This window comes from Lissotriton helveticus, chromosome 11 (genome assembly GCF_964261635.1).
Source record: "Lissotriton helveticus chromosome 11, aLisHel1.1, whole genome shotgun sequence".
NCBI lineage: Eukaryota > Metazoa > Chordata > Amphibia > Caudata > Salamandridae > Lissotriton > Lissotriton helveticus.
Window position 1 is genome coordinate 991,979,883 of NC_136072.1, and position 27,851 is coordinate 992,007,733.

Genomic DNA, 27,851 nt, shown 5'->3' on the forward strand with positions numbered 1-27,851 from the left:
GTTTTATTTAAAACATTGATGTATGTGGCGTGGAAAGGGACTAACATGCTGCAAAATGACTTCTTTCAGAACCGGCACGAGATGCTTGCTGTGGAGCCGATTAACGAACTTCTAAGGGACAAGTGGAGGAAGTTTGGTGCAGTTTCTTTCTACATAAGTGTTGTTTCCTATCTCATTGCCATGATCATTTTCACGTTGACTGCATTCTACAGACCACTGGATGGCATCGTAAGTAACAACGGATTTACCTATTGTGAAATGTTTATCACGATCTGCGTACTAGGGTCAAAGACATTTATATATATATATCTAAACATTTCAAGCAACATTGAGCTGCCTTTAAAAGAATAGCATGCGATCTTAAGGAACTGGTGTACTAAATTTGGAAATTCGCAGTTCTGTTAGAAGAAAATTGGGTGAGGATCCAGATTACGTGATGGTCATCAAATAAATCAACTTGCAGCATACAATAATGTAAATGTAATTAACAGGTGTCATATTATGCCAATTTTTGTGTCAGCGTGATGTTTAAACATTATTCAGGCAGTATTCTGCAAAATATGGCTATTCTCTAATAGTGTTTAACAATGCAAGCCCTTATTAAAAAAACAATGGGATTTAGTACTGCTTCATTTAAGGCTGATGTTCTTGCCTCTGGGCTACATAGAGTGTGATGATTGATATCTAATCAGCATTCTGGTGAGGGAAAGGTTGAGGGAGTATTTTAGTCAGTGAGTGGGAAGTGGTGAAAATGGAGATGCAGGGGGGAGTGCATTAGTATAGTCTACGGTATCAGGCAAAAGTTGACTACAGAGGTGGAGACACTGAAAGGGAAGTTGGCAGACCTGTGAGACACTGAATCCCACGGTGGGAGTGGAATTGACTAACATTATGCATACACTGGGGGAAACAAGGGACCGGGTAGACCAATTCACACATACAGAATTCTGTCAGAGACTGCGTAGAGAGGAAGACAGGCCAAATATGCTCCTGGTGTGGCTGTTAAAGTGAGAAGATAATGGACTCCCCATGGTGGCTCTAAGGAGGCTTGACGGTACTTTGGCATCGACGCAGTTGGGAGTTAATGGGGCGCTTAGAACTCCCCTGGAGGGGATGTATAAGAAGGGACAACATGTGGAGTAGCTGTGATGACTGCCGGGCGCAGGTGGATCTTACGGTGGTCTCCAAAGATCCCAATGAGGGCCTAGAGGTGGATTTGATGTTGGAGTAATTGTGAGGGACATTGGGGAAGATGCCGGGTGGAGACGGCTTACCGGTGGAATTTTATCAGACTTTTACAACGCAATTGACAAAACTCTAGTTGGAAGTTTACAGAGAGGCATTGAGGTACGGGGAGTTACCTTTTTCACTAAGAGAGGAAGCTGCTTGTGTGGTACCCAAACTGGGTGGGGATGTTATGGATCCAGCGGCTTATAGGCCCCTGACCATGTTGAACATAGACACAAAGGTGCTGTGTTAAATATGTGTAAAGTGGCTCAGAGCGGTGGTGGGGATACCTAGTGTAAGAGGACCAATGCAGCTTAATCCCAGGATGGAGTATGGCCAAGAACTTGTGCAGGCTGGCTCATGTGCTGCATTTGGTTGAGGGTAGCAATGAGGAATCAATGGACATTATGAAAGCATTCTATACGCTTGACTAAGAGTATCTGCTGCAGGGGTTGGGACGCATGGGATTTGGTCTGAGTTTCAGTGGCTGGGTGAAGCTCCTCAACTGTGTGCCTCAGGCCTGGGTCCGTAGCAGCGGGCTTGTATCAGAGAACTCGGCGGTAGAGATGGGTACGCAACATGGATGTCCCTTGACCCCACTGCTGTTTGCATTGGCTATGGAACCATTTGTAGTGAGGCTGTGCAGTGACCTGCAGGATTATGGTATAAAGCTAGGGGATGGCATACATGTGATATTGTTATATGCGGATGATGTATTATTTGTGGAGGCCAAGGGATTTAGTGCCGCTGTTGATAAACTACCTAAATGAATTTGGAGCTGTGGCTCGGGTCAAGATTAATAGGAATGAGACACTACCATTCCCTCTGGGGGTGTTAAGGTATTAGTACAGAACCTGAATTGGCTTCGATGGGAGACTGAGGCCTTCTGATACTGAGGATTATGATTGAGTATGGTGTGGAGGGACAGAGGCGACACAACATGGACAATATGCTGAGGGGATTGACAAAGTCAATTGCCTTTTGGAATGCATTGCCGTTATCAGTGGCAGGTTGGATTACTGTAGCAAAGATGATATTTCTCCCTCTGTACATATATTATGTACTGAATTAACTTCTTACGATTGCCCATTGTACGTTCAAGGCACTAGATAGCTTGTTGATCTCACTAGTGTGGGTGGGAAAGCTCAGCAGGGTGGCACTGGCAGCACTTAAGCTGGACCAGGAAGAGTGGGGCATGAGCGTCCTGGACGTAGAGTTGTAGTATGCTTCCTAGCTGCAGCACGCAGCGCAGTGGGTTACAGAGGAGGGCAATTGGGAGAAACTGCTGCTTAGGGGAATGTGTGGAAATGTGTCCCTGCTGAAGTTGTTGATGATAGGGGTGAGAATGCCACAACACTTTCCAAACTGGGTGTGGCGAACAGCGACAATCTGGGAGAGAGTGATCGTCAGGGTCCTGAAAAGGCTGCCATTTGCAGTAAATGTAAGTAGTTGGGCATTGTTACCCTTTAAAAGTATTAGCGAGAGTATGTCAATAGCTCACTGGTGAAAAGGGGGCTGTGAGATGCTGGGGAACTTCTATCCAGAAGAGGGGTTTGTTATGTTTGAGGATGCACAAGTTGAGTTTGCAGAAGTGGCGTGGCACTTTTTACAATATGCTAAAATTGCAAGGACATTCAGGGAGATCTGGCCGAGGTTTCCGGAGGTCCCCATTCGATCAGAACAGCTGTAGCTGTTGGTGACAGTGGGAGATGGAGGGCAGGTGGTGACTGTTTTAGGGTGTGCTTAAAAGCGACAGGGTCAAGGGGATTTGCAAAGCTAGGCAAGGTTTGGTGGATGTTTTGGAGGAACTTGTCATGGACAAAGCGTGGGCTGAGACATTCACACTCGTGTGTTGGGTGTCTTGTAATCCCCAGTTCAAATTGATCCATCATAACCAGGTACCCGTACCTATTTGACATCAATTAGGCTGAGTAGAATCTATGCTAATAGATCGGCGGACTATCCCCGATGTGGGGCGGCGGGTGCCTCATTTTTGCACGTGTCCTGGATGTGTCCCATGGCGAGACTGAGCAAGGTGACTAGCATCGCGTTGGAGGAGGCCCCTGGACAGTGTCTTCTAGGTATGGTTCAGGTACCCCACGGGGGAGTGGGCGATAAGATCGAGGTTTCTACAGCTAGCACTGGGCATTGATGAGTGGTGAGTAGCAATGTTACTTTGCTACTTCGCATTCCTTCGGTGTCCCTGTGAGGTAAGGATGTAGTAGAATGGACCCTGCCAGAGGAGACGCATATTTGATTGTCGATTGATGACAGAGTGAAAGAGGATTTGGAGACCTAGGCGGCATTACTGGAAGCAGAGGAGGGGGCACTGGGACTGACGGTGACTGGAAAGGTGAGGGAGGTGAACACGCAGGATGCACATGGGAAGGGGGTGGAGAGGAGTGAGGACACGCAGGGGTCCGTTGTGCAGAAGGGGTGAAGCAGTCAGTGATGATGGGAGATGAGATTCTGAGGAGCTCCCTGGTGATCCCTGGCACTGTGGCTATGGTTTACATGTATGTTGTGATTATTCTGAGAGGGGGAGGTGGCTCTCCAGTCAAGCTGGAAGTGTTGACATTGTGATCTGTTATGATTGTATTTTTGTCCATTGTGATGAAACAGTCTTCTTTTTTGTATCAGTGAAAACAATAAAAACACGACTAAAAAAAATGAGCATGATGGTACTGACAACACTGACAACACACGCAGCACAGGGAGGCGAGGGGTACCGCCCTTCCCTTTGTCCTCTCTTCTATTTTTTGCGCACTATGTTATTCATTAGTGCAGCACTATGCGAGTTTTGCACTGCAAAAGTTTTGCAACATGAGTTAAGGTGTCGGTAATCCAAAACTAGACGATATGAATTGTCTGGTTTGGAGACCGGAAACAAAGGGTTGTTCATTTGTGAGGTGCAAGTTTCAATCACCCCCTGGTATTCTAATTGATCTAGGATTTCTTTTACCTGTTTTTTAGCTTCTTGCTTAATTGGGTACTGTCTTTGTGCAGTAGGTTGTGATTTTAACTGGATTTTGTGAGGAGGAGAGTCCTCATCCCATCCTACATGATTTTTATATAAAGCAGGAGCTAGAGCTACTGCCCACTTTCTGGCAAGTGTATATTTTTTATGAATTGGGATATGATTTGAGAAGGCAGGCATAATTATTTCTTCGCCATGAGGGCACTCCCTGACAAACTCTGGTGGCCAGTCTTTTTCAGCTAGAAGGATGTCATAGCCCTTGGAGAGATTATCCCAAAATAGTCCCCTTATTTTTCTAGTCTTATCCCCTTCTATACGTAAAGTTATTTCATATATTTTGTGAGGTTTGCTAACTCTGGTGTCTGCAGTTTCCACTTGAAGATATTCATTCGTGTCCACTGTCTCCAGAAGATTCATAAGGACTTTGCGAGCTATGCTCACTTCTGCTGCGCTGTCTAGCATTGTCTGAGCCCATTCTCCGTTTTTCAGTTGTGTCCTCAGTATTCTCGGCATTGTTAACTATCTTGATACTGGCTACCTTCTTTTTTGGAAATTGTAATTTCTTTTTTAGATGAGCAGGTTCCTTGTCTTTGGACTTGGCGTGCTCTTCTCTTTGTTCTGATCGTCCTCTTCTTTCCGATTTCTGCGAGGAAGTCTGAAAAGATTGAGAGGGACGTGTATCAATGTCTTGATATCTATCAGGCTTCTTTATATTATCCCTATTTCTAAGGTTATATCTTTTCCCAGATGGGTCACTTTGGGGTGACCTGTGTCTTTGGTTCGGAGATTTTTCTCTCCGCCGAGGAGACCTTCCTCTGGACTGGAATTTCTTTTCTTTAGGATTGGATTGTTTGTTTCCATCCCAGTTCTTTTTTTGTGATGTTGAATTATTATTAAAAAATATTTTTTCAGGACTTTCAATCAGTTGTGGTTTTACTGGTATTCCACCTGAACTATCTCTACCTAGTTCCTCATAGGATTTTTCTATAATTCTGGCAATTTCAGCTGGTTGGTCTGCTATATCTGTCTCCTTTAACCTCTGGCGGATCGCCACGTTTGCTGCTTCTCCCTTTATGTTGGCTAATAATATAGCCGAGACCTGCTTGAAGTCTTTTAGTAATTTCATACCAAGAGTTAAAGCGGGTTCTGGACCGTATTCGTCTTGAATTTGTTTTAGCACATCTGGTATTACCGAAATGGATGGAACACCGTGCGTTTTTGTGTAGATGGAAGCAAAGACTGTACCCCAAGTGTCACAGTCCTCCACGTGTGGTGCGATTCCCATTGGAATACAGATAGTCAGAATCCTGTGTTTTTCTAACGGGGTGGTGTCTGGAAACACCGCCTCTATTTGGGTGATTTTTTGTGCTAACCAGAATGGTATTTGTTCCCGTTTAGCTGGTACTTTACCTAGGCAGGATTGTATGTTCTGTGGTGTAATTTTATTTGTGTTCCCCTGGTGAGGGGTCAGCTGTGGAATTTTAATTGCTGGTTGAATTGTTGAAGTCCGCATCACATATTGGACTAATTGTCTATGTAATTTTATTAATTGTTTTAGCTGTGTTAAAAGCTCTGCTTGAGACATCCCATTGATGTCTGGATGTGGTGTGTATCCGGCTAGGACCGGCCACGTTGCTCCTGGTCTACCTAATGGACCGAGCCTGGTGATGTGATTATTATGTTTTAGGGCGCCATTAAATAAGAGCAGATGCTCTTGAAATTTAAGTGGTACTTCCACCTCCTCGAAAGGAGTGTACTCATTAGGAGGGTCCTCTGTTTTGTAATAGTGGAAGTACTTTGTTACAGCATTTGCTGCTGGAAAATGTATCCATGAATAAAATACCTCTGTCTGCCGATATTCATGTGCCTCAATCACGAATATGACTGTGCCACCTCTAGGTGTCAGTCCATTTTCTATAAGTTTTAAAGTTATAGATTTCCACTTGATGACCGGGATGAGTATTATATCCGGGTCAGCATCTTGCAGTGCATTATCAGCTGCTGCGAGTTCAGTTGCTATCCTAACTGTCTCTCTTTCTTCTTCAGTGTCTGACATTGTACTGTCCAGAAGGTTATTTAGTTTGTTTGCAGATCAGGTTTCTTATGGAAACAAAGATTAGATGCACAATATTTTGGAACAGTGTATCCTTCAACGTTGACTAAACCAAGGACCATACATAGGAGTTTCCTCCTGCGAGGTCTGGCGGATATTACCTTTTACCCACTCCAGACGTCTTTGGAGTATTATGGGATAAAGGGGTCTGAGTGAAAAAGCACGACTGAGTTACTCTAAATGTCTTACGTTAGTTTTATCGCCCTTCCAAACGCGTTGGGCGCCATGTAGTGTAGTTCCTATTATCCCAATAGGCTCTGCGCATTGGAATAATACCTTCAATAGTATAGGCCTAGACCAGACGTTAACTAGGTCTACTACTGTCGATATTAGACTTAAAGTTTTGGGTTTTGCCAGCTAGCTCAGAGTTCACTAGAAACTTTCTCGAATAGGCAAGGAGGAGTTGAACCTCCCTGGATAGACAAGAAGGGATTTAGTTTCTGACAACCATAGAACATGACAACTTTGCTCTCCCCTAATCAAGAGTGTATCTCTAGAGTCGTGTGAAAACAAAAGACGACTTATTTTACTCAGTCAGTACGTGCATTCTTAGTCTCACCAGATTGTAGAGAAAAGGAAGAGACGGGCGTGTTCAATAAAAGATGTTCTTTATTGATCAGTCTCTTTTCTCATACAAGAGAAATGGATCGATATTATTGCAATACTTATGGTTAAGTAAAGTGCATACAATAAAAGCAGAAGTATAAAATAATACTGTAAAAACATTGATATGGTTTCTAAGCCATATGAAGGTTTAAAATGAATAAAATGAATACATACACATTTACATTTGACTAATCGTACTCAACTGGTGTTTCTAACTACGCCTACCCCGTGTACCTGACCTAAGCCTAATACGTGGGCGGGAATAGAAAGTTACAGTTTAAGTTAAGTTTGTTTTGCCAAGTGACTGACTAAAGAATTCTCTGCAAGGGGTTATTCAGTTCTGTACCTGGAATCTAGGATGAATGAGGGATGGTATCTCTCGTCTCTGGTCTCGATATTCCAGGCTGCCTGCGAGGGCTACCCGGAAGCGCCGGAGCTGGATTTCTCGGCAGGAGAAAGCAGCGTCTCGTTCTCAGCGCGTCAGGAAGGCGGGGCTGCGCCAGCGGGGTCTGCTCTGGGCTTCGGCAAGTCTGGCTGCTCCGATCTCGTCACCACCGCGTGTGTTTGCATAGGGCAATATCGGTAATATTTATACCTTTAAGGTGCCGAGATTGACGTAAGGATGGACATAGATACGTCAATAAGGATGTCATACGACCTGGTCGTTAGCACATTCTTTTGCTGAAGTTCTCGGTGAAATCAAAACAATGGCCGCAGGGTTTTTCCCAGGTCTGTCATAGGTTTGATTTGTTTTGAGAACTCCGTATGCCTTATCAGGGGCTGGAGAAATATCGCTTGTCTAATTAGATGGCAAGCGTTATGACTTAATCAGATAACACGTTCCTGTGCCGTAGTGTGGCTATATCAGATAACGGTTCCTGCATCATGGGGGTTTTCTGCCTCATGGGATGGCTGCTAGTTAACTTGTTAACCAGAATAGGGTCAGGAATAGGGGGATCGATACAGAACCTATAGGAATACATCACACCCACTCCACGCTAACTATGGACATATTTAAGAATCTATGCATGGTAAAACATACTGTAGAGTATCGTGTATACCTTACCACCCCAAAATACATAAATGCATTTTGAAATTATCAAATATACGGAAACAATAGTCACATGTAATATATGCACTCAAACTGTACAATAATGCTAAAGTAATCACGCATATCTATACATTATCACTAATTTGTATATGAGAATTTACACATGAAATGGCTCTTAATACAGAAAAAAGTTTCAAGACCATTCCATCACAGAATAAAATAATTATGAACATACCAGCGGGCAGCTAATGTCTATAAAGTATCTAAAAATAGAAATCTTAGTTCTCTAAGAATAGTTCTTACTTTAAGCATAAAATAAGTGTCCCGAAAAATTCGAAAAAATATTTTGGGGCTGCTGAAAAAAATTGCTGTCCGTGAACTGGAGGGAAAATTGTTCATGGTATTTTGCTATTCTAGTTGAAGGCCAAATTCAGGGAACGCCGTGTGCGAGCTTGCTCAAAAGTCTCTATTTCTGCTCTGGTGAGAACATCATATCATTTAGACTCTCGAAAAAGTTGTCAACAGCTTCCTAGGAGAGTTCCACTAACTCGGAAAAAGGTGTAACCATGCATTTGTGCGCATGATTGTCTCCATTGATGTTTTGATTAGTATTGCTGACAGAAGGTCGTACCTGATCAATGCTGCTTTCATCTTGAACTTCACTACCCCTTAATCGTAGTGGTGAAGCTTCCACGAATGCCGTCATCAGGATTGGTAGCCGTTGAGGGCAGCACAAAGCATGAGCCTTTATTGGACTCAACAATGTTTCTGCATCCATTGGCGCATCTGATTGTAGAGTCAGACAGGTGTCTAACACCCATTCTTCTCCGCATAACAAGCACCTTAATACAGGTAAAACACATCGATGCCACATTGGTCGAAATGAAAGAAACCAAGTCATGTTCAGGTCTCTAAGCCGGGATAGTCCCAGGATTTTTGATATCCGGTCCCGGTATCCAATGGCTAGGATTGTTTCTTCCCCTGTCGCAGGTGTTTTGTCTGTGACATGGTTTGCCATAACGAAATATGAGGACTAAGAATAGGATTCCTGCAATTAGTCCCAAAATGAGGGGAAGTCCGCCAAAAATCGAATGGACGAAATCTGGAAAAATACCCAGTATGGCTTTGAATGGTGTTAATGCCATCGAAAATACTGTCTTAAATACTTTTGAGACTCCACTGGTATCAGAAATATTTAAGATTTCATTCAGGATTTCTGCGAAATGTATGGGGGAATTAGTTGATAATAAGGAGTGAATCTCTGCAGTCGTCCTTGCGACTAGGAGATCATACGTTTCTTTTGATGACGTGAGCCTGGTCGGCGTATGAAGAAGCACTGTTTTCATTCTGCTTAAAGTATCTATTCGAATAGAAGTAATTTTCAAGTTGGGCCATGCCCTTGCCTCCCTGTCTGGAAGGGAGCTGGGGAACAATAAGCGTCCACAGCACTTGACCTTCGCAGTCGTAGTTACGAGATAAGGAGTCCCGGGCATAAGACTACAGCATCTGCGATCTACAATTAGAATGTAACTCCCATTATAGAGTCTTTGAAAGAATGGTTCTATCTCTGTTGCAGGTGCACCTAGCTGGTGACATGAAAGGTTATTTGAGTTCCCTTCACAGGCTCCATGCAAACTAATTCCATTACACAGAAGTGTACCGCTCAGTGACATTGCACAATTATTGCCACTAAGAAACACTTTCTGTCCTTTATTACTGACACATGCATGTGAATAGGGCAAGTTCCATGTTGTTTTAATGTACCCCTTTCCCAATTTTTCGTACATGCCAGCCTGTATATATTTTTGGCAGTATAGAAACCTGAAGGCTGATATTGGAATATTAATTATCCCATGTATTATCCATTCACTGACAGGTCGTTCTGACATTGTCACTGGTAATCTCTCGAGTTTCTCAATGCTCAGGATTGTATAATCAGCACCCTTCTGGGCCATACTGATTTGTTTATCAGTAAGGTTAAAGATATTGAATAGTGACGTTGTGTTGATTAAACGCCAAGGCACATAGCCTGAACGCAGATTTTGTAACGTCCAGCCAAGCTGTACAATAGAACGCAATTGAGACTGACCGTGTTGTAACAACAGTAAGTCTTGCGATATTATGTCGATTGCTGAAGACACAATGCTGTCCAGAGAAAAAATTCTGGAGGACAGAGTCATTAACCCATTGTCCACTACAGAAAGTGATTTTTCCAAATTAATACGGTCAATTTCCCGTATTCTTTCTGCTGTCTCAATTTGAGTCACCTTCCAGGCCTCGTTGTATGCTGCATATACAGAGGCTGCTATGAAACGTTTCTGACGCTGTTTGCGCGGTCCCATAATGAAATCACGCAAGTCAGCACCATCAGTAAGTAAAGTTAGGTGTTGCTTAATTTCTGCCAGTGTGGAAGTCTGTAGCCATTGAAGGCATAATTTGCCCACACTGTAGGTGGTTATTATTCCTGGGTGTTGTCTTTGGGAATATCTAGGGTCTGGCCTGGTCATTTTGAACCCCTGTGTTTTGTTCAGGAATCTGTCTTGACAGTTATTAGTATCTGTGGGCCAGATCAACCACTTTTTCCAATCAGGATGTGTTCTGTTTTGGTTTAATACATAATTTACGTCTATCTCTTCATCTGTGGAGCTATTGCTGTTCATTGTTGGTTTCGGAATAGACGGTTTATTTAAGTCTTTGATTTTGGCTAAGCCAAGACAGGTAGTTTGTTGAACAGTGTCATTTAAAAATATAATTTGTTCTGGGATCATGCAGGCTCTAAACAAGGAATCTATACCCTGTACTTGCCATTCTTTTGTACCCCAAACACTTTTTACTTCAACATTTTTGTCCCAATATTCAAAACCAAAAGTATTCATTTGTTCAAAGAATGAGTCCGAATATATCAATTTTGTGTTTGTTATCATGGTCTTTGTCCCTGTCTTATTTGACAATTTGAAATAAAATGTTTCAGCATTACTTGTGTTAAAACCTGAAAAGTATGAATATTTCTTGAGCTTCCTTTTGGAGGGGTTGCACAATGTTCCCATTGATTATAATTTAAAACATTTCTAGGTTGTGCAGATCTATGTAGAAAATGGTTACCATAGTGGTTATAACAGTACATACTATCATAATTTGTCGAACCCTGCAAATAATCATGTTTGGTAAATTTAGCAGACATTACTAAGTCAGACATCATATTATTTATACTTTCAAAGTCCCAATCATCAGCAAATGAGCTTGGTTTTACAAAGTCACTCAATGAGATCTTAATTTGGTGTGGATATTTCAGGATTTCAACCGGACCATAAATTTCGTAGTCAGTTTTGTCCCATGCTACCCCACCCGGTATAGGATTGGCTGTGAAGTTGACTGAAGAAAGTTCTCTTTTCTCGACGTGTGAAGATGTGTGTGGTTTGAGGATCAAGTTGATTTTCTGACTTGCTGTGTCCATTTTAGCATAGTTTCCCTCAATGAAGCGTCCCAAAGTTAGTACCATGATGAGCCAAAGTATGAGGATAAATGCACCAAAACCCACCCAAAATTCAATCCATGGAGAAATCAGATATGTTTCTTTCAGTTGTTTCAAAAGTACTTTAACTTTATCTTTAAAGGTTTTTGTTGATGGCTGTGTTTTTGATTCAGTGAAGCCTTCAGAGGAATCATCGAAGTTTATGAAGTAGCCGGATGCAGTTCTGTCAATTGTTCCAATTGCTTCAGGATTACTGTTTCTTGCATAGTCGTTTGTTACTTCATTATAGATTGGTGTGTCTCTGCTAAATGTTTTTATTTGGGTTTTCAGAGGTCTAAGTTCCATTGCATTGTTGCATAGTCCTTGTTGTAGTTCTGTAGGCGTTTCGAATGTGATTAGCCTCTTAGATTGAACCTCTGTGTTAGTAGCAAATCTTGGTATTCTACTACTTCTCGGGAGTCCACTTGGCCTACTATTTGTTATCGGCCACATGTTGTGGTTTTACCAGGTCGATGGATACAACTCGGTTCTCCTTTTTACCAGCAAGCGGCGGTAGTACAACTGATATTGTCCCGTTGACAGACAAGACAGGAACTGTTTTCCTGTAAGAAGGCCCAAATTCCTTCTTTACCGCGATCTTTTCTCTGACTAGATCCCCGACTTTTGGAATCCAGACAGGTCTTGCTGGGACAGGTGGTGGTTCTTCAGTGGTTGTTGGCTGCTGTTTCAACTTTATGTTGCTCAGGTCTTTTCTTGTTTCGTTTAAGTCCTTCAAAATAGCCAAACGATCTTTGATATCAAAGCATTTTTCCTTCACCACTGAAGTCTGACTGTCGAGATCTAAGACTAACATCCTAGTTCCAAATAATAATTCGTACGGACTGAGTCCCTTCAGAGAATTTCTTGGCAAGTTATTTAGACTACGTTGGACACTTATTAGATGTTTGACCCACCCAGCTCCCGAACCTAATATCCTTTCTGTTATAGATAGCTTTATGCCTTGGTTTTTTCTTTACACCATCCCGTATCCCTCAGGAAGGAAGTGAGAAGAGTCCCGCTGTGCTATGCTCATTTGGCCATGTTTCCCCTCAGGCCGGAGGGCCAGATTGAAAACAATGGTCAAACGTTGCATGCTCTTAGCGTATATGCCATTTAGACTCGCAAATCTTTGTATAACAGTCCAGACGTCAGCCGAGTGCTGGTGATCTACATTATAAATGGAAACTAGCCTGTATATGTTAATCGGACGCTTTGCTTTTTACTGTTGATCTTTTCTGGAGTGAAACGACACGGTATTACACCGTTTCTCTCACCACTGCGATTTCTGTTACAGTTTGGGCAGTTCTTTACGAAAATGGTATGATGCAGGCTCATGCCTGGCCACCAGTACCTTGATTGTAATTCTTCCAGAGAATCTTTTAGTTTGAGGTGTCTGAGACCCTCGCCCATATGTGCGTCTGCTATTAACAAGTTTCTCCTGTCCATGTTTGGAATCACTCTATCCCCCACTCCAGGGATTCGAGCAAAAGGGACGGAGTTTGCATCGATTATGTATGTATAATTGAGTGGATAGTTGATCGGTAGCGCCGAGCAGTCGCCTTTTAATGACGTTTTCACCGCCAGCACTGTTTCACCGTCAATATACTTCACTGTACGCTTTTTTCGAGCTACGGAAGCCGATTTAGTTGCTACCGCTGTGGCTGTCTCAGCCAATGAATTCCCTGCAACGTGAACGCCATCACGCTGATGACTCAGTGAGTGTGTCACGTGAGTCTTTGGTAGTTCTTTTTGTAAAAGAGCTATTTGTTCCCAAAGCAGTTTTTGCTTTATTGTTGCATCTGTGTCATCTTTGTAACCGTTTTGAATCCATGTCTGCAAATCGTTGTTATATGATTTGACGCAGTAATATGAATCGGACACTATAAGTGTCGGGAATTCACGATCCGCATTATCTATCGCCATTTTCTATGCTATTATTTCAGTCTGTTGTTCTGAATTAGTTTCTACTGAGTGTGTTTTTGTTAATAGAGGTCTTAGTTTACCTCCGCGCCACACTTCTTTTGTAATCTCACATGTGGGGTTGTATGCTTGTTCTCCCCAAACGGAGGGTTGAGCATGTCCGTCTGTATAGATTACACAAGCGTATTGTCGTAAGGGCAGAATGTCGATAGGCAGAGGGAATGTTCTTTCATATTCTAGATTTTTCAATTCCTTTAGTTCTGGATCAAAGTAGTAGTATACTTTGTCCGTTGTAATTGAATTCACCCATTGTATCCATTCCGGATTCAATGTTGTTGTTGGTAAATTACAAGGTGTTGTTAATGCCTCAAAGGCTGATTCTGCTGTTCTGACTGTGATACGTCTACCGTCCGCTTGATCTTTTTCTCTAGCTATTGCGGTTTGAACTGCATGAACAATGTTTTCTTTAATGCTGAATTTCTTTTCAGCTTCTGTGTACAAGTGTGATTTGAATGCAATTGGTACCTTTTCTCCCTCATTAGAGGTCAGGTATGTGAATCCGCATCTTCCTGGGATGACTCGAATCACAAGATTGCGTGTGTTATCACGTGTTTCTAATTTTGTTTTAATTAACATGTTTGTTTGTAACGATCTCAAAATTTCTGTGTGTATTTGAGACCAATTGGTTCTTTTAAAATCTGGTTTTATTAGATCATAAAGGGGTTTGACCCTTTCTGCGTAATTTGCGATGTATGTTCTTCCGAAATTTAGGAAGCCTAGAATTGACTGTAGGTTTTTTAGTGTTCTAGGTGCTTGGAGTACGGCACATTTCTCTAGGAAATTGTCAGCCAGGCTTTTGCCTTCACTTGATAATTCGTATCCTAAGAACAGGACTGTTAGATGGGCAATTCTGGATTTTTTAAAGTTGAATTTGTAACCCTCTGCTGCGAACCCAAGTATTATGGTGTTCACTCTCTTCAAGTGAGTATCCAAGTCATCATCTGTTAAGTATATGTCGTCGACATAAGATAATGCTTCGTCATCATATGTTTGTAGTAATTCTGTTACTCTCGCTGAGAATACCCCTGGGCTATTCTTGTACCCCTGGGCTAACCGACAGAATTGTTTTTGAGTGCCATTTATTGAGAATGCAGACAAATATCTGCTCTCTGGTGCTATGTTTTGACAAAAGAATCCATTAGAGATGTCTAATGTTGTTTTGTATTTTTTGCGCACTATGTTATTCATTAGTGCAGCACTATGCGAGTTTTGCACTGCAAAAGTTTTGCAACATGAGTTAAGGTGTCGGTAATCCAAAACTAGACGATATGAATTGTCTGGTTTGGAGACCGGAAACAAAGGGTTGTTCATTTGTGAGGTGCAAGTTTCAATCACCCCCTGGTATTCTAATTGATCTAGGATTTCTTTTACCTGTTTTTTAGCTTCTTGCTTAATTGGGTACTGTCTTTGTGCAGTAGGTTGTGATTTTAACTGGATTTTGTGAGGAGGAGAGTCCTCATCCCATCCTACATGATTTTTATATAAAGCAGGAGCTAGAGCTACTGCCCACTTTCTGGCAAGTGTATATTTTTTATGAATTGGGATATGATTTGAGAAGGCAGGCATAATTATTTCTTCGCCATGAGGGCACTCCCTGACAAACTCTGGTGGCCAGTCTTTTTCAGCTAGAAGGATGTCATAGCCCTTGGAGAGATTATCCCAAAATAGTCCCCTTATTTTTCTAGTCTTATCCCCTTCTATACGTAAAGTTATTTCATATATTTTGTGAGGTTTGCTAACTCTGGTGTCTGCAGTTTCCACTTGAAGATATTCATTCGTGTCCACTGTCTCCAGAAGATTCATAAGGACTTTGCGAGCTATGCTCACTTCTGCTGCGCTGTCTAGCATTGTCTGAGCCCATTCTCCGTTTTTCAGTTGTGTCCTCAGTATTCTCGGCATTGTTAACTATCTTGATACTGGCTACCTTCTTTTTTGGAAATTGTAATTTCTTTTTTAGATGAGCAGGTTCCTTGTCTTTGGACTTGGCGTGCTCTTCTCTTTGTTCTGATCGTCCTCTTCTTTCCGATTTCTGCGAGGAAGTCTGAAAAGATTGAGAGGGACGTGTATCAATGTCTTGATATCTATCAGGCTTCTTTATATTATCCCTATTTCTAAGGTTATATCTTTTCCCAGAGGGGTCACTTTGGGGTGACCTGTGTCTTTGGTTCGGAGATTTTTCTCTCCACCGAGGAGACCTTCCTCTGGACTGGAATTTCTTTTCTTTAGGATTGGATTGTTTGTTTCCATCCCAGTTCTTTTTTTGTGATGTTGAATTATTATTAAAAAATATTTTTTCAGGACTTTCAATCAGTTGTGGTTTTACTGGTATTCCACCTGAACTATCTCTACCTAGTTCCTCATAGGATTTTTCTATAATTCTGGCAATTTCAGCTGGTTGGTCTGCTATATCTGTCTCCTTTAACCTCTGGCGGATCGCCACGTTTGCTGCTTCTCCCTTTATGTTGGCTAATAATATAGCCGAGACCTGCTTGAAGTCTTTTAGTAATTTCATACCAAGAGTTAAAGCGGGTTCTGGACCGTATTCGTCTTGAATTTGTTTTAGCACATCTGGTATTACCGAAATGGATGGAACACCGTGCGTTTTTGTGTAGATGGAAGCAAAGACTGTACCCCAAGTGTCACAGTCCTCCACGTGTGGTGCGATTCCCATTGGAAGACAGATAGTCAGAATCCTGTGTTTTTCTAACGGGGTGGTGTCTGGAAACACCGCCTCTATTTGGGTGATTTTTTGTGCTAACCAGAATGGTATTTGTTCCCGTTTAGCTGGTACTTTACCTAGGCAGGATTGTATGTTCTGTGGTGTAATTTTATTTGTGTTCCCCTGGTGAGGGGTCAGCTGTGGAATTTTAATTGCTGGTTGAATTGTTGAAGTCCGCATCACATATTGGACTAATTGTCTATGTAATTTTATTAATTGTTTTAGCTGTGTTAAAAGCTCTGCTTGAGACATCCCATTGATGTCTGGATGTGGTGTGTATCCGGCTAGGACCGGCCACGTTGCTCCTGGTCTACCTAATGGACCGTGCCTGGTGATGTGATTATTATGTTTTAGGGCGCCATTAAATAAGAGCAGATGCTCTTGAAATTTAAGTGGTACTTCCACCTCCTCGAAAGGAGTGTACTCATTAGGAGGGTCCTCCGTTTTGTAATAGTGGAAGTACTTTGTTACAGCATTTGCTGCTGGAAAATGTATCCATGAATAATATACCTCTGTCTGCCGATATTCGTGTGCCTCAATCACGAATATGACTGTGCCACCTCTAGGTGTCAGTCCATTTTCTATAAGTTTTAAAGTTATAGATTTCCTCTTGATGACCGGGATGAGTATTATATCCGGGTCAGCATCTTGCAGTGCATTATCAGCTGCTGCGAGTTCAGTTGCTATCCTAACTGTCTCTCTTTCTTCTTCAGTGTCTGACATTGTACTGTCCAGAAGGTTATTTAGTTTGTTTGCAGATCAGGTTTCTTATGGAAACAAAGATTAGATGCACAATATTTTGGAACAGTGTATCCTTCAACGTTGACTAAACCAAGGACCATACATAGGAGTTTCCTCCTGCGAGGTCTGGCGGATATTACCTTTTACCCACTCCAGACGTCTTTGGAGTATTATGGGATAAAGGGGTCTGAGTGAAAAAGCACGACTGAGTTACTCTAAATGTCTTACGTTAGTTTTATCGCCCTTCCAAACGCGTTGGGCGCCATGTAGTGTAGTTCCTATTATCCCAATAGGCTCTGCGCATTGGAATAATACCTTCAATAGTATAGGCCTAGACCAGACGTTAACTAGGTCTACTACTGTCGATATTAGACTTAAAGTTTTGGGTTTTGCCAGCTAGCTCAGAGTTCACTAGAAACTTTCTCGAATAGGCAAGGAGGAGTTGAACCTCCCTGGATAGACAAGAAGGGATTTAGTTTCTGACAACCATAGAACATGACAACTTTGCTCTCCCCTAATCAAGAGTGTATTACGGGCGTGTTCAATAAAAGATGTTCTTTATTGATCAGTCTCTTTTCTCATACAAGAGAAATGGATCGATATTATTGCAATACTTATGGTTAAGTAAAGTGCATACAATAAAAGCAGAAGTATAAAATAATACTGTAAAAACATTGATATGGTTTCTAAGCCATATGAAGGTTTAAAATGAATAAAATGAATACATACACATTTACATTTGACTAATCGTACTCAACTGGTGTTTCTAACTACGCCTACCCCGTGTACCTGACCTAAGCCTAATACGTGGGCGGGAATAGAAAGTTACAGTTTAAGTTAAGTTTGTTTTGCCAAGTGACTGACTAAAGAATTCTCTGCAAGGGGTTATTCAGTTCTGTACCTGGAATCTAGGATGAATGAGGGATGGTATCTCTCGTCTCTGGTCTCGATATTCCAGGCTGCCTGCGAGGGCTACCCGGAAGCGCCGGAGCTGGATTTCTCGGCAGGAGAAAGCAGCGTCTCGTTCGCAGCGCGTCAGGAAGGCGGGGCTGCGCCAGCGGGGTCTGCTCTGCTCTGGGCTTCGGCAAGTCTGGCTGCTCCGATCTCGTCACCACCGCGTGTGTTTGCATAGGGCAATATCGGTAATATTTATACCTTTAAGGTGCCGAGATTGACGTAAGGATGGACATAGATACGTCAATAAGGATGTCATACGACCTGGTCGTTAGCACATTCTTTTGCTGAAGTTCTCGGTGAAATCAAAACAATGGCCGCAGGGTTTTTCCCAGGTCTGTCATAGGTTTGATTTGTTTTGAGAACTCCGTATGCCTTATCAGGGGCTGGAGAAATATCGCTTGTCTAATTAGATGGCAAGCGTTATGACTTAATCAGATAACACGTTCCTGTGCCGTAGTGTGGCTATATCAGATAACGGTTCCTGCATCATGGGGGTTTTCTGCCTCATGGGATGACTGCTAGTTAACTTGTTAACCAGAATAGGGTCAGGAATAGGGGGATCGATACAGAACCTATAGGAATACATCACAATGTCTTCAGGTATAAGTGTGGGGATTTGTAATCGCTCTTTTTCCTTTCATGTTCACACTGCGACTTTTCTCAGGAATATCTTACAAATATAGTACTCTCGAGTCACTCCTCAACCCATGTGGGTTTAGGAGTGACTTGAAAGTATTATATTTGTTGAGAGGGGAGAAGAAGACCGAATAAATTATTTTTAATGAAGGAGCTGCAGGTCTGTAAGAAAAACGTGTTTGAGATCTCATTCCCTTGTAGGATATTCCTGAGAAAAGTCTGCTAAGGGCCTTCGTCTGCACTGGAACACATCGCCATGTTTTTATGAATTTTGTTCCATTTGAGCTAGAAACAATGTTATTGTTAAAATATGTAGATTAAGCAGCAGATGACAAATTATGGCTAATGCTGCAAATCCATAATTATGCCGAAAATGCCATGGCTACTAAATCGCATAATTCTAGTGGCCCTACCTATAGGTTCACTATCACTTTTGGCACAAACCCCTACTTCATAAGCAGATTTTTCTTAGGTTAAGGAATAGTCTGTAATTACCAGGGCACAAAGCGCAACAAAGCCAATAGAACTGTTTCATGGCCTAGGAAAAATGAGGGCATGGCTGTGAAAAGTCTGATTGGTAATATATAGGTCCTTACCGCAATCCCAATTCAGGCAGTAAGAGGTGTTTGTACACTACTTGGAATCCTCATTTGGGTGCAAAGTTTGTTCAGCCTCTGCATTTCTTTCCTATACAGATTTCTCCAGGTAAAACCGGGGGAGATGTGGGTAGGGAAAAATAATCTTGAGTTGTACAACTCGGAGCGAAAAAAACCCATAAGGTATTAATATATGTTCCCAATTCTGTAGGAACTTGGAATGGGGAGATAATACCAAAACCAGGGTAAAATGAATACTGCCTTATTAGTCAGTATTTCCGTTGGGGATTACCACAACCAGTGTAATGAGCGCTAAGTGAATTTGTTTGGCTACTTGCACCCAGTTTAGCCAGAAAGTAAAACAATCAATTGAAGAAGGTGCAGGAAAATCAGGGATGCTGTATTCTGGAGATGCTAAACGTATCAAACTGGCATAGATAAGGAGCCTCCGATATATACCATTGGTTTATTCAGGACTTGAAGGCACCATTAAATATTGAGGTAGTGTTAATTTTGGAAGACTACTTTTCGGGTCCTTAAGTGAAATATGCATGCTTTGTTTCACAACGCCTCTGTGGGGATATGAAATCCAATGCAGTGTCTACAGGAACACCCAGGTTCATTATCGTGGTGACAAGTAGGGAGCAGTGAAAATAGAGTCTCTTAATTTCCTTGACATGCTGAGGTCTCACCATTGAAACACCTAAGTAGATATGCATAGTGAAATATATTTCATCCAGCGAATATCGCAGTTCAAACACAATCGGAGTTACATTTAATTATTAAAAATTGTTGCTAGTGTGTGCTATCTTTTTCTGGTATTTGCTGAAAAGTCAAATGGGTATCAGTTCACATAAATTTCTATACAAAATAATAGTGAAAATATTTGACGATTTTTCAGATAACTCCCACAGCCACTATATGCACGCTGAGGATATTTCATCAAGATATAAAACCTATGGTGTGCTTCCTTTAAAGCCACAGTGCAGACATGTTTTAAGCACAACAAAGAGGTGTAGGTTCCCCAGGAGCCAAAAGTCAATTTCCTGAAAGAATTTAGCTTTGGATTAGTCCATAAATGTGTGAAGTGGAAGCAATAATCGAACCTTGTTTAGTAAGAGGCTCTATAGATGGAGAAAGAGCAACCCACGAGGCTGTGGCGGGGGTAACTCAACCAGAAGAAACTTTTCGTATGCACATAAATTGAAGCATGATATGCTGTGTATTTTGGCCTAGTGTAAACTTCTACTTCAAAGGCCGGCAAGAATTTGGTAGATGGATTTGCCCATATTTTTGAAGTGTTGAAAATGGTTTTAGCATTCTGTGTAGGATCTTTGTAGCGTGCCTCAAATATGTCTCTATATTTATACCCTTTGACAAAAAATTACTTGCTATTTCAAAACAAGTCTGACCAAGGTACAGTGAATATATATATTTTTTTTAATGACTTAGGGCTAGATGTAGGTGGCCCAATACCGGTCGGTAACGGTGAAATTCGTTAAATTTCACCGTCACCAACCAGTTACGACCTGTATTTAGGCATTTTTTTTTTTTTTTTTATTAAAAACTTTTATTGAGCAGCAGTAATCATAATTACAAACACGGGCCTACAACCACACGGGCCGGCCGCTAACAGCAAGGAATGGTGCAGTATAAGAAAAGCAATGGTCGCAACCCCAGCGGGCAGGCAAGAACAGGATACAAAATGCCGCACCGAGTGTAAAGCAGGATAGAAAACTTTTCTTTTTTGTTTTATAAGAAAGAACTAAAAGAAACAAACACAAAAACAAAGGCGAATAGCGTAACGGACAGAATCAGACCATGAGGGGGAGGCTCACTAATGGGAGACACAAAATTGCAATCAATGGAACGAGTCAGGGTGGGGGGACAGAGGGGAGGTCAAGCAAGCCATATGAATAATAAACGAACATTATGGGAATGCCAATTCAGGGGGACAAGGGGACATCGGGGGTCTCCACCAGGGGAGGAGTACAAATGTTTCCACGGTAGGCGTTCCACTGACACCAGATCTTCGTCCATGCCCTTGGCCTGCCCCTAGCTGTGTACACCGTCTTTTCCCTGAACATAGACCAGTCCATATTTTCTACCCACACGGACACGGTAGGGGGTCTGTGCGAGCCCCAAAGCTGCGCTATATCTCGTTTTGCAACCATGTACCCCAGGGTCGCCCATCTCGTCTGAGCCACTGTGTAATCGTTGGGTTCCCACACGTTCAGCAAACACCTCCGGGCCTCAGGCAACAGGGTAATCCCAATAACATCAGCCATCACCGCAAGCACTTTAGTCCAATAATCAGCCACCTCCGAACACTCCCAAAGGATATGGAGAAACGTAGCGCTCATCCCGCACCCACGCTTGCACAGCCCATCCGGGGAGAAACCCATTGCAACCAAACGCGGACCAGTAACGTACACCCGGTGTAATATCTTAAGCTGTACGAGACGGAGACGGGCGGGAATGGCGACCTCTTTCGGGGAAGACAGAGCCGATTGCCAATCTTCATCGTCCAATTCCAGCCCGTCGCCAGTCCACAACGCTCTAAGCCGGCCGAGGAGATCCGCTCGATTGTTGATCAACTTCTTGTAGATCAATGAGATAGTGCTATCAGGGAGATGGCCGTCAAGTATACGATCTTCAAGGGGGGAGGATTCAGGGATGGCGGCACCGGAAACCAGAACCGAAGTCAGAGCATGACGGACCTGCAAGTATCTGAAAAACTCTGTCACTCAATTCATATTCATTCCGAAGGGCCTCGAAGGATTTCACTGCTCCGTTCACCCAAAGGTCACCCACTCTACTGATACCAATCATGTCCCAGCGTTCAAACCCCTTCGTAGTCCAGAGACATCCCAAACGTTCAGACGCATAAAGTGGAGTCGCCAGCGTGACACGATCAACCCAGCCCATGCTCACATTCGCAGCCACACACTAACTGCAATCCTAGTCGGACCCGTAAGGTGAAGCCCAGCCGCCCTGGAATAAAGCACTCTATGGAAGTCTCCACCCGGCAATTGGAATTTGTCCATTTCAAAAGCCGGATTCGGGCCGGGTGAGTATACCGAATGGTTGATGGCAGACAACTGGGAGGCCCAATAATATCTTCTGATGTCAGGAAGTGCCATACCCCCATCATACCAAGGGATGGTGAGCTTCGCGAGAGCAATGCGTGGACGCCCGTCCCAAATCAGCTGTCGCTGTAAACCCTCCACCTCCCGGAAATAACTAACAGGGATGTCATCAAAAGAATTCTGGAGTGCATAAAGAAATCGCGGTAGGGACATCATCTTGAAGAGGGCGGCCCTGCCCAGCGGCGACAAAGGTAATTTACGCCACCGGGCCACGTCCAGCCTCAATCTACTAAGTGGGGGAAGGAGATTGCATTCGAAGCGGAGCGACGAGTCCAGTGTAATAAAAAACCCCAAATATTTAAAGCCCGATTGAGTAACCTGGATGGGAAAGCTACGTGGTAGCGGAGGCAAGCCGCCAGAAATAACATACACACAGGATTTAGCCCAGTTGATAATCAAGCCAGAGTTCCTGCCGAACGAGGTAAGGACGTCAAAGAGGACATTTAGAGATTTACGCGGGGAGGTGAGATAGAGAAGAATGTCATCGGCGTAAAGCGAAATACGATCCTCAAAGTCGGGGGACCACCGTATACCTTTGATAGACGGCTCCCATCGGAGCCACGCAGCTAGCGGCTCCAATGCGAGAGCGAAAAGCAGCGGAGACAAGGGACATCCCTGCCTGGTCCCCCTACCAAGGGAAAAGGGTACCGACACACGACCGTTAACAACGACCTGCGCCAGGGGGTTGGTATACAACAGTTTCACCCATCCGATAAACTCCGGGCCGAAACCAAACTTCACGAGGGCAGCCCAAAGATAGGGCCACTCTATCGTGTCGAAGGCCATCGAGGCGTCCAAGGAAGCCAAGATGGCCGGTTCCGTCAGTGACCCCGCTCTCGCGAGGACTCCATGAAGGCGCCGCAGGTTAAGGGCCGTGTTCCGATGCGGGATAAATCCGGATTGATCCGGATGAATCAAGTCACCGATAACCACTAGCAGACGAGTGGCAAGAACCTTGGCTAGAATCTTAGGCTCGGCGTTCAACAGGGAGATGGGCCTATATGACGCACAAAGGTCTCGGGGTTTACCTTCTTTAGGAATAACCACTATCGTGGCCAGGCGCTGGTCATAGGGGAGTGTGCCCAGATCACGGGATTCCCGAAACATCGCTCGAAGATAGGGCGCAATCTTATCAGGCCGCAGTTTGTATAACTCAATCGGCAGGCCGATCGGGCCCATAGCCTTGCCCGAACGGAGGGATCGAATTGCCGCCGCTATTTCGTCCGTAGAGAACGGGGCCTCCATAGAGACCCGCTCCACTTCGGAAAGGCGGGGTAGATCTATGTCGCGCAACAAGAAGTGGGAGTCGTCTTCGTCCCTGTCCGACACCGCGGAGTAAACCATACGGAAATAGTCCGCAAAACATTCCACAATCTCAACCGGGTCAGTCACACTCACACCATCCGAAGTCTGGATCACAGGCACTACACGATTTGCTCTTTCCTTCTTGTCCAACCAGGCAAGCAATCTACCCGCCTTATCCCCAACATCGTAAAGTCTGCCCTGCTGCTCCCTGTACATCATCTTGGCAGCGTCCTTGACCAAGGACTTATAGTCAAATTCCTTCAGACCAAGGGCATGGAGTTTATCACGAGTAACACCTGACTCCAGGTCGGCCTCCAAACTAAGGAATTTCAGTCTCCAGATCTACCACCTCCCTATTCCTTGCTTTCTTAGTTTCAGCGATAAGAGATAGGGCCTGCCCACGGATCACAGTCTTAAAGGCCTCCCATAGGGACACTGCGGAGGAGACGGACCCTTCGTTGTCCAAGAAGTAGAGGTCTAAGGACTTAATCAATTGATCACGGGTCCCAGGGGAGCTCAAGTACCAAGGATTGATAGGTGCCACCCGCCCCACAGCTTCTATACCCATTTCAAAACAGAGCCAGAGCGGGGAGTGGTCAGAGATGCCCCGGGCCAGGTGTCTAATCTCCCGGACCGAGGAAGCCTGCGCAGCCGGCATGAGGAAGTAATCAAGGCGGGACAAGCTCCCATGAGCCCCGGAGTGAAAAGTATATTGGAGCTGGGTGGGATGCATAAGTCTCCAGCAGTCCACCAAACCAAAGGTATCCAGGAAACCACCCAGCCACGCTTGGGCCGAAGGAGTATCCCTGGGGGGGTGACGATCAATCAAACCCGAGAGAACAGAGTTGAAATCACCAGCCATGAAAAGAGCACCAACAGGAAGTCCCAACAGCACTCGGCCAACATCTGAATAGGTGGAGGTCTGCAGGCCAGGGGGCACATAAACGGTAAACAGGGAAAGGGTCCTGCCCTCATACTTTCCCACGAGGGCGGCATAGCGCCCCCTATCATCCAGGAGTAACTCATCTATCTCAAGGGGAAGGGAAGACCGGACAAGAATACCTACCCCTCTGGAACCCGTAGTAAACCCCGAGTGTGCAACAAGACGATAACCCCACCTATTTAGCGCATGACAAGTATTACCCACTAGGTGTGTCTCCTGCAAGAACACAATATCAGGAGACAGTCGTCGCAGATATCGCAACACCACCCCCCATTTTATACGATCCCCCAAACCATTGACATTCCACAAAACGAACCTCAACCCATTACCCCCCATCCCAACATGTGACGCAGGAGCCACCCCACAAGGAGCCAGACACTGAAAACAAAATTGCAAACATTACATCGCCTTGAAAAGAACAAAACATAACCACAAACACCCCACCAACCCACCCCCCAACACCCAACACAACACCCCCCACCCTGCACCCCTGCAGTAGACTAAAAAGCCACCCCAACATGCAGTGTGCCTGTCGCCCAAACAACCCCATTCTACAGAAAGACCCCGGAGGAGGAAAGGGCCCTTGTCCCACCCGCCACCCCGAGGGAGGAAGAGGAAGGGAATACACAGAAAACATAAACCACACAGCTACGGAACCCCAGTAGAAAGTGTCTTGTTACGGAGGCAGGGGCCGAGATATTGCGTTCAGCTCTCCACGCCACCCTCGGCTCCACCCGGGTGTTCGGTGGAATCAGTCAGATGAGTCCGGTCCGGCAAGGAATCCAGCCAATCACTTACGGTCTCAGGTCGATCAAAAAAAAATGTTCGCTCATTGTACTCAACTCGCAGCCTGGTGGGAAAAAGCATGGCGTATTTCAGTCCCAAGTCTCGGAGACGCTGCTTGACTCCACGGAAGCCCATTCGCTGTCTCTGGACAAGCTGAGAAAAGTCTGGGTAGAAATTCACAGTGGCATTCTCAAAGGCCACCGGGCCCTTCACTCTCGAGGCCTGCAGGATAGCGTCTCGGTCCCTGTAGTGAAAAAGCTTGGCAACAATGGGCCTCGGCGGGGCGCCCGGCTTGCCCTTTCCACCCGGAACACGATGGGCACGTTCCACCACAAAGAATTTGCTCAACCCAGACGGAGCAAGGTAGTTCTGAACCAGGTCTTCAACAAGGAGATCAACGGAGTGTGCCTCAGGATTTTCCGGAACACCAATTACACGCACGTTACAGCGACGTGCCCTGTTCTCAAAATCCTCCAGACGATGGGACATAAAATTGTTCGCCGTTCTAAGATTGCCAATCTCCGTCTGAATCTCCGAGACGTCGGTCGTGAGACTAGTTGTCTTGAGGTCCAATGACTTCACCTTCTCATTGGTCTTAGACAGATCGGCCCGAATCAGATTCACATCAATGGCCACAGTGTCGATTTTGTGAGCCAAGGCTTCGTACTGCAGGCCGATGGTCTCCTTCATGTTAGAGATGGTACCCATGACGTCCTGTAGGCATAACTCCGCCGAAGCAGCCATCGGGTCCCCCATTGCACTCGGGGCAGGTATGACGGCACCCGGGGACGATTTAGACTGAGTATACCGGTCCATGACATTAGTCTGGACCGGCCCCCCACGAAGGGGAGTCTTGGTCTTCCGTCTATCTTGGTCCCCTCTGCCAGACATGGCGGAGAATGAGCCCCCGAAGTACCCTCGCGACCTGGTGAAAATGGCCGCTGAAAAACAGGGTGCCACCGTCCAAAAACCACCAGCGGGGGCAAGTCAAGATGGGAGACGGCCCGGACAAATCCAAATCGAGTGAAAGGCTCCCTTACACTACTTCGTTGTTGGATCAGCCACCGGCCAGAAACGAAACCGAAAGTTAAGGGGGGGACTCAGAAGTCGAATCCCACCGCCGCTGTTGTTCAACTCAGACACGGCATCAGAACCTCGCCAAGTCCCGGGTGTGTCCCAAGGCGGGCCTCGGGAAGTTCGAGTCGACGTATCTTCGGTGCCCCTGGTCCAATTCAAAGTCCGAAACCAGTATTGAGTTCAGCCCAGGTTCCTCTTCAATAATCCATACGAGAATTCAGGATATTTTCAGGATATTATGCCGGGAGTGGCGGGGGTCCGGAGAGCGCTGTGCTCACGCGGCCATCACGGATGCCCGCTAAGCTCCTCCTCCTGTATTTAGGCATTTAAGATGTAGGGAGGATTCGGTATTAAGGAATCGGTAAATACTGATTCCTTAATACAGATTCCTTATGGCTTTGCATTTAAGGAATCGGTAATACCGATTCCTTAAATTCAATGTAGGTGGCACTTAAAACAGTGCACCTCAGCCTTAATGAATCGCTAGTTACCACCAACTCCAAGTTGGTGGTAAATTGCGATTTCCTTTCAAAAAGCACTTTTTTGCTTTTTGAAGTGTGCCATGTGGCACACATCCATGCCCTTAGGGCATGCATGTGTGCCTTATGTGCACACATGCACATTCAGGGGTGCAACAGGGTGTCCTCTGGACACCCTGCCACCCTTGAAATACCTCCCGGTATTACCGATTCGGTAATACCGAATCGGTAATACAGAATGTCTTCACATTCATTCCTATGGGCTTCCAAGCCCATAGGAATGAATGGGTAGGTATTCGTTATTAGCGAATCTCAATTACAGATTCGGTAATAACAAATATTAAGAATTCAGTATTTTTTACCGAATTCTTACCTACATCTGAAATACCGATTCCTAAATACCAAATCGGTAAAATTCGGTATTTAGGAATCTGTATTTCCCAGTTACCTACATCTAGCCTTTAGTTCCTTTTCTGTTGAATTCTGCATGAAGATAGTCGGCGTGTACCAGTTGGTGAAGTCATCAGAGGTGTCAAGGAAATGTAACTTTTGAATACCCCACTACACAACCCTAAACCCCTAGCCGAACTATAGAAACATGGATTTATCACTAATCACCAGGGAAAAGAGCGGCCTCTGTATCAATGTGTTCTGTGCCTTAGCTCCCACAAAGTTAAACAATTTAGAGCCTAAAAACTGTCTAAGAGGAATTTTGTGCTTGGCACAATAGACAGGCTTGGCTCAGAAAAATGCATGTGTTGTATTTAACAGTACCAACAGAACAATAAAGTCATTGAACTAGACAAAATTCCTGAACCGATTGAGTAAATTTTCCAATAAAAGAATACTAAAATGATGTCTAAGGAAATCAGGAGTTATGCATTTTTAAAGCATTAGTAGGCTGTGGGAAACACAATAGTCCATGTAATACTATGGCCCGCGGCAGACTGGGATCAAGGCACCTTTTGTTACCAACTCAATGTAGAAATATTCTCTGA

General features: G+C 44.2%; 1 protein-coding gene across 2 annotated transcripts in view; it reads left to right on the plus strand.

Moving 5' to 3' along the window:
* Window positions 1–27,851, plus strand: part of TRPV4 (transient receptor potential cation channel subfamily V member 4) — a 595,067-nt gene that overhangs the window by 402,412 nt on the left and 164,804 nt on the right. For both annotated transcript variants that reach the window (XM_078667355.1, XM_078667354.1), the window contains exon 8: window positions 70–228. In XM_078667355.1, coding sequence (XP_078523481.1) covers window positions 70–228 — 159 coding nt within the window. The remainder of the gene's footprint in view (window positions 1–69; window positions 229–27,851) is intronic.